The sequence below is a fragment of the Choloepus didactylus genome, chromosome 1 (assembly GCF_015220235.1).
Source record: "Choloepus didactylus isolate mChoDid1 chromosome 1, mChoDid1.pri, whole genome shotgun sequence".
Classification (NCBI taxonomy): Eukaryota; Metazoa; Chordata; class Mammalia; order Pilosa; family Megalonychidae; genus Choloepus; species Choloepus didactylus.
Genome location: NC_051307.1, coordinates 187,961,064 through 187,968,570, shown reverse-complemented (window position 1 = coordinate 187,968,570; position 7,507 = coordinate 187,961,064). Strand labels below are relative to the sequence as shown.

Genomic DNA, 7,507 nt, shown 5'->3' with positions numbered 1-7,507 from the left:
TGCCTGCATTCCTAATTGATGACCTCAGATCAGAATCTTCCTTAGTTTCCACAAAACAGCAACTCTTCTTCCTTGGGATTTCATTCAATTGTTTAATTCACTAGGACTCATTTCCCATTGTTACCCTGTTCCCTGATTCTTCCTATTTCTAGAGATACGTTTTTATCAGACTCAGGTTCACACTTACCAGTCTTTCTAATAGTGAATGCATTGTATACGCTGACACTCACTGACTGTGTATTTCTCTACTTTATTTCCATTAAGTGAACCATGGAATCTGGCTTTTCTCCTTACTAGTCTACCATTCCTTCTTCTTCTTCTTCTTCTTTTTTTAAATAAGCCCCTTTTATTGACCGAATCCATGCATTTATGTGACATCTTCTTTCATTTGATTCTAAGAATATCACCTAATCACCCTCTTCCCTGAAATACTCTCTTCAGTTTCACTCTCAAACATTCCCACATTGAAAGTATGTGAGGAAATCAGAGACACAATAGAAACATTGAGATGAAACACACGTAAAGACCTAAGAAAGACACATAAATGGATTAAATATGTGGTAAGTGCTGTGATAGAGGCTCCTGTCAGGAATTATAAGCTGCTTTGAAGGAAATTCTCAGTGACCTATCAGATTGCAAAAGTAAAAGAATGGTGACACTCCATGTGGAAACTGACATTTTCATACCTGATCTTGAGGAGTATAAATCACTACTAGCTTTCTGAAGGGCAATTTGGTGATATGCACCCAGAACCTTAAACGGGTCCTTACCCTTTGAAATCTTCTAGGAAAAACGTGACCCAAGATTGTAATCTGATAGTTGTTCAAAGATACTTGAATAAAGATCATCCCTGCAGTGTAAACCACTTACTTTCTACTCCTCAGGGCAACCTACCAGGCTGGACACATATTTTCTCAAACTTGAACTACTGCTCTACTGCTCCCATTTATCCTGCCTCCAAGAGCCACACTAGTATTCCTGAGAACGTTGTTTCATCATTTCATTTCCCTGTTCGAGAACCTGTGGTAGCTGCTTATGAATGAAAGCATCTACTTCCATTTGGCTGTTTTCCATTGCTCTCCTTGACTCCCCTTATCCAAGCATATATTTCATTAATGTTCAGAATGAACTACCTCCTATTCTCCTATTCTCTTCCCCATGTGGGCCAGATACCTTCTATTTGCCCTCCGAGAACGACTTTCCAAGCCAATCTCCATCCTGCTCTTTTTTATGACAGACTGACCTGCATGAGCTAAGCAACAGAACTCCCATGCCCATTGGCTTCCTGGTTTGGCCAAATGGGGAGACCTGGTAGGAGAGCAGAGAAAGGGCGATTAGTGGGGTCAGAGTATGCATTCCTGAGGTCAGAGGTTGCTCCGGGCTGGTCTCTGCTCTTTTCCTAGGCAACTTGTTCAATGTGAAACTTTTCTTCCTGGTTTCCTGTAACATCTCCTAACCCTCATACACTATTCCTTGTGATTTGTCTCAGCTTGCACAGCCCTTTGTAATTAGATCTTTTGTAAACAGACCTTCTTCAGATTACCCTAATTTGAGTGTGTTCACAGTTATCTTTAGGATCCTGACTGATATACCACCCTTTTCTGTTTCTTTTTAGCTCTTTGGGTAAATTCTGATATGTAGTGATAATGAACTTGTGAACATAATGAGGATTTTGGACTGTATCCTAAGAGCATTGTTCAGGAAAACAATGAAAGATTTAAAGAGGCATGGAGTGAGATATGATGGTAAGATTTGATTGGAAAGTATCCCTTTGGGTGATAGTGAGTGACTGAAAAAAGGCATGGGGTGTTAGGGGAGACTTCTTAGTAGCTGCTGCTATTGTCAAGCTAAGTGTTTTAGATCAGAAAGAAGTGGAACTAAAATTAAAGGATACGATAGATTGCATATCAGGAATGAGTATTGTTTGCAGAATAATGCGAGCCCCCCAAGATGTCTAAGTCCTTCTCTCCATAAATGCATTACCTTATATGGCAAGGGAGAATTAAGGGTGCTAATTAGCTGAATATCAAGGTGGGCCCAGTGTGATCACAAGTGTCCTTTATATGTGGGAGAAGTGGGGGAGAAGCATCAGAATCAGAGAGAGATTAGACTATGACACTCTTTGAAGATGAAGGAAGGGACCATGAGCCGAGGAGTGCAGGCAGCCTCTAGAAGCTGGAAAAGCAAGGAAACAGATTCTCCTTTAGGGTCTCTAGAAGAACACAGCCCTGCCAATACCTTGAATTTAACCCAGTGAAACCCATCTTGGATTTCTGACCTCCAGAACTCTTAAGATAATAAATTTATATTGTTTTATGCCACTGAGTTTCTGGTCATTTGTTGTAATAGCAATAAGCAACTAATGCACTAGTTTTCTCCCTCCTGTAATCAGCTGGATGGTAGCATTATTTATTGGCATACAGGAGAATTGAAAGAAGACCAAGTTTGGGGGTAACATGAAGAATTAAGTTTGGCTATAGAGATCGGTATGTTTGGAGATATCTAGTAGGCACTGGATTATATGAAAATAGAGTTTATAGGTATATGTTTGGATATAATATTAGCTTATCAGCTTCCACATATTGGACCTTTATTATATGTCAGGCACTGTTCTACTTGTGTGTGTGTGTGATTGCAAACTTTGTAGTGTTGCTATTGTTACCCTTGTTTAAAAGGTGAGACAACTGAGTCCTCAGGAGGCCCCAAATTCCACAGCTAGTGAAATCTGAGCCCTAGCAACCCTCCATCCCTTCATAAGATGGGCTATATCATGATAATAACTACTACACAGGATGAGAACTTTCCATGTACAGGTGTAATTGAAATGGGGGTATGGATGAATTAGGTCCTCTAGAGATTCGAGAGAGAGTGAGTGAAGGAGAATCTAGAACTGAGTTTGAGAAATTACAGCTGTTAATGACTAAGTAGAGAAGGACGTGTCTGCTGAGGGGACCAAGAAAAAATATTCAAGGAAGTAAGGATGATCCCCAGAACAGTGTGCTGATTCAGGAGCTGAGGGAAGCAGAACTGTATGAGAGAACTGGCCAGCAGTGACTGCTAAGAGGTCAACTAGGATGAGGACTGAAAAATGGACACCCAATTTTAGTTTGGACATCAGCATTATGAGTTAGCCCATTTCTTCACATGCTGGCCCATAACTTATATTAGCAAATTGTTTTATTTTACTTTCTATTATGAAGAATGTCAGATGTATAAAAAGTAGAGAGAATTATATAGTGAATCTCCCAATACCATTAATCTATATATAATAATTATTAACTCTTCGCCATTTGTGCTTCATCTATTATTTCTAAAGTATTTAATAAAATTCTGCCATCATGCTATGCCATCCTCAGTATTTCAGTTTGTGTTTATAAAATAGAAGGACACTTCTTTATGCAATCACAATATCATCAAGAGAAGTAATAAAATTAACAATTCCTTATTACAATCTAACTGCAGCTCCACATTAAAATACTGTCTCAAAATGTCCTTTCTCAATTGGCTTATTTAAATGTGAATAAATGTTTCATCATTGCAAATATGAAAATTTTTCGTATGAAAAATGTGTCTAATCATTTTATTTGCGTTTAATTACTAACAAAACTTAGTGTATTTTCATCTTCATTTGCCGTTTTTCACTTTTTCAATGTAATGGCTTTTCATTTTCTTTAGCATGGTGTTCTATGGGTTGCCACCATTTTTTACTATTTGTAAAAGTTCTTCATCTGAAATATGTTTTACAATATTTTCTTCATTTTGTCACCTGTCTTTTTATAAAAATCTGTCTTTGGTATGAATGTTTTTAATATTTATATCATCAAATTTATTTTTTTTCTGGATTTCACGCTAAACTTAGAAATGCCTTCCCTTCTCAAGGAAGACACAAATAAGTCACTCATGTTTTCTTTGAGTTCTTTTAAATAAATTATTATATTTCAAAGTTCAATCTAATAAAAATTTTAGTTTAAAAATGGGGAGTGTTCAGCATTATTTTTTCTCCAAATATAGACAGTCAGATTACTTGCTTGAAATATCATCCTTATCACATACTTACTCCCGTAGATATTTGAGGCTGAGTATAAATCTAAGTTATTTCATTGCTTTTTTGGGCTCTTCCATACGTTTTACTATCTAACAGGTTTCTCTCCTCCTTGTTAAATTTTTTTTAAATATTTTTTCCAACCATTTTCATTTCTTGTCTCCACATCGATTTTACTATACTATTCTCCAAGTCTGTTTCCCCTCATCCCCTCTTGGAGCTCTCTATTCTGTCATTCTCTCCTCCCTATCTCCCTTCTCACTGTCTCTATCTCTGTCTCTCTGTCTCTCTCTCTCTCATGCACACACACACACATACACACACACATGCAAACTTGTATACACATATCTACTAAAAAACTCATGTGAAAGGTAAGGCTCATGGCAGGGAAAACTGGTATCTGTAACATTGAGTCCTCTTATTCAAGATCTGGTACATGTTTTGCTTTATTCAAGGGCAGGTGTAAGAGAAAAGAGGAGAGACAAAGCTTTAGGGTTTTGACTATGGCACACTTACTATCTTTGGAGGAGAGGTTTTCAAAAGGCAGATTCCATGTGTTTTATTTATGATTAGTTCAGAGAGAGCATACTCTCTGCTCACCCCTGCATTTCTCTTACTCAGGGAAAGCAAAATGGCAAATTATAGTCCTCTTCCCGTAAGCGGCGCGAGGTGATCTCTGAAAATGATTCGCTACTCACTTGACCCTGAAAACCCCACAAAATCATGCAAATCAAGAGGTTCAAATCTTCGTGTTCACTTTAAGAACACCCAAGAAACTGCTCAGGCCATCAAGGGTATGCATATTCGAAAAGCCATCAAGTATCTGAAAGATGTCCCATTACAGAAGCAGTGTGTGCCATTCCGTCGTTTCAACGGTGGTGTTGGTAGGTGTGCCCAGGCCAAACAGTGGGGCTGGATGCAGGGTCGATGGCCCAAAAAGAGTGCTGAATTTTTGTTACACATGCTTAAAAATGCAGAAAGTAATGCTGAACTTAAGGGTTTAGATGTAGATTCTCTGGTCATTGAGCACATCCAGGTGAACAAAGCCCCCAAGATGCGCCGCCGGACTTACAGAGCTCATGGTGGGATTAACCCATACATGAGTTCCCCCTGCCACATTGAGATGATCCTTACTGAGAAAGAACAGATTGTTCCTAAACCAGAAGAGGTTGCACAGAAGAAAAAGATATCCCAGAAGAAACTGAAGAAACAAAAACTTATGGCTCGGGAATAAATTCATCATAAATTAAATGCAAATTAAAGCAGAATGTTGGTTGGCTTATTAAATTTGTTAAATATTAAAAAAAAAAAAGCAAATTATAGAACCTTTCCCGTCCTCTTTTAAGTCATTACTTATCCATGGTGGCAGGTATGTATTAGTTTTCCAGGGATGCCATAACAAGGTACCACAAACTGGGTGGTTTAAACAACAGGAATTTATTGTCTCACAGTTCTGGAGACTGGAAATATGAAATCAAAGTTTGTTGGCAGGGCTGTGATCCCTCTGAAGCTGAATGGGAGAAGCCTTCTTTGCTTCTTCTGGCTTCCGGTATTTGAGGGCAATGCTTTGACATTTCTGGACTCGCAGATGTGTCACTAATCGCTGCCTCCATCATCATGTGGCCTTCTCCCCTTTGGGTCTGGGTCTGTGCTCTTCCCCTGTTGTACAGACACCACAGGCCCACCCTACTCCAGTATAACGTCATCTCAATTAATTACATGTGCAGGGGTCTTATTTCCAAATATTGTCACATTCTTAGAAACTGAGAATTAGGATGTTAACATATCTTTTTGGGATACACAATTCAACCTTTAACAGTACTTTTTTCTTTGTTTTTCTTTCTTTTTTTTTTTTTTAAGGGTTTTCCTGCTTTGCATCCAGGCTATCCAGTCAATGTTTTCTTTAAGGATTGGGTTTTCTTCCCTTGCTAATTCAGACGGTAAACACTGGTTCATGTGAGGTTTGATACTGTTGGTACATTTGAAACTTAAATTGGTACATTTTATTAGGTTTTGAAAAGAGTGATATAAACCTGCTTTTCTGCCATTATTTCCTCCCACATTATTATCTTGTTCTTGGTCATAAATTGATGACAAAGTCTAATCAGACAAACTGTAATTTTCATCATGGAAATCAAAGGCCCCATGTGCCCGGAGTCCGTCTAACAGACTCTTTTGTCCTAGTACAGACAGTATAGCACCATCTTTTCTAATTATTGCTCTCCTCTATCATAACAAAGTAACTATTCACATTGTATGACAGTAGTTGGAGAGAACATTATGGTAACAACATGATTAATTAATTCAATAAAGATTTATTGAATCCCTAATTGTGACATGCCTTAGGAAAAGATGACACAGTTGTGGTCCTGATGCAGCTCATAGTCTAATGAACTAGACTGACATTAACCATTTAGTCACCTAAACAATAGACAGTTACAATTATGTTCATTAATGGGATAAGAGATACACGTAATGTGTTCAAAATACTGTAATGTGATTAGATCTCATCTGGAAAATCGGCAAAGTTGTTTTGTGCAAATAACACTTGAATTGATATCTAAAGGAATAGATAGAGTTAACTAAGTTAACTAAGGAGAAAGAGAGAGGCAGGGGGTAGGCCAGAAAGTGATTGATTGTGTCTTAAGGGAAGACTGTTTTTAGTATTTCAGGTAAAGGAAAGCACATATGCAAGACACTAAGGTGGACTGTGGTGGAAGGGAACTGGTTTCATTGAGGAATTGGGAAAATGCCAGAAAAGCTAGACCAAAAGAGCTGAGGTGGAGGTAGGGGACAGGGTTGAAACTGAAGAGGTATATATGGGCCAAATTGTGCAAGACCCTTTAGGACATTTTAAGAAGCTTGTACTTTATTCTAAAGCAATGGGAGATAACAAAAAAGTTATAAGAAAAAAATGGAAGAGAGTTTTATTGAAAGTAAAGCCACAGCAAACTATCTTTGCCCTGCTAAAATCCATATATTCTTCTCATTACTACCTGACATCTTATGATCTTCAGCATCCACCTGTATGGACTATGAATCTGGCCTTTCCTGCTTGAGTTCTTTCTCCAAGTCAACTAGGCACAAGGTAAGTATTCTAAGACAATGTTTTGACACTATCCCTGGGTGCTTCTGTCTGATGGAGAGTAGGTTCAAGAGCTGTTAAACTGCTTAATGTTGGTTACAGTGAGATGAAACATTGCCTAACGTTCCAGACTCCTGATTATGTAGTAGGGTGCCCAGGTTTTCTCCTTACCTTTGTCTGAAGCCAGCTTAACAATTATGAGATGAAACCTAAGGCAATTTGGAGTCTATAAACCAACTTCTCAGAGAATAACTTGGTTTGGAGTAGAAGAATAAAGATCCCTTAGTTGAATTAACATTAACAAAATGTCAAACATTATTCATTTAATACCAATAAGCCCAAGACAATTAAAATAGGAGAAAGAAACTAATTGATGTGGA

The 7,507-nt window shown here is 38.1% G+C and overlaps 1 protein-coding gene across 1 annotated transcript; it reads left to right on the top strand.

The window, feature by feature from the left end:
* The first annotated feature begins 4,702 nt into the window (after window positions 1-4,702).
* LOC119528043 (60S ribosomal protein L17-like) lies at window positions 4,703-5,277 on the top strand. Its single transcript, XM_037828669.1, has one exon. The coding sequence runs from the start codon at window positions 4,725-4,727 to the stop codon at window positions 5,274-5,276; it is 552 nt and encodes a 183-aa protein (XP_037684597.1). The 5' UTR covers window positions 4,703-4,724; the 3' UTR covers window position 5,277.
* Window positions 5,278-7,507: the final 2,230 nt, after the last annotated feature.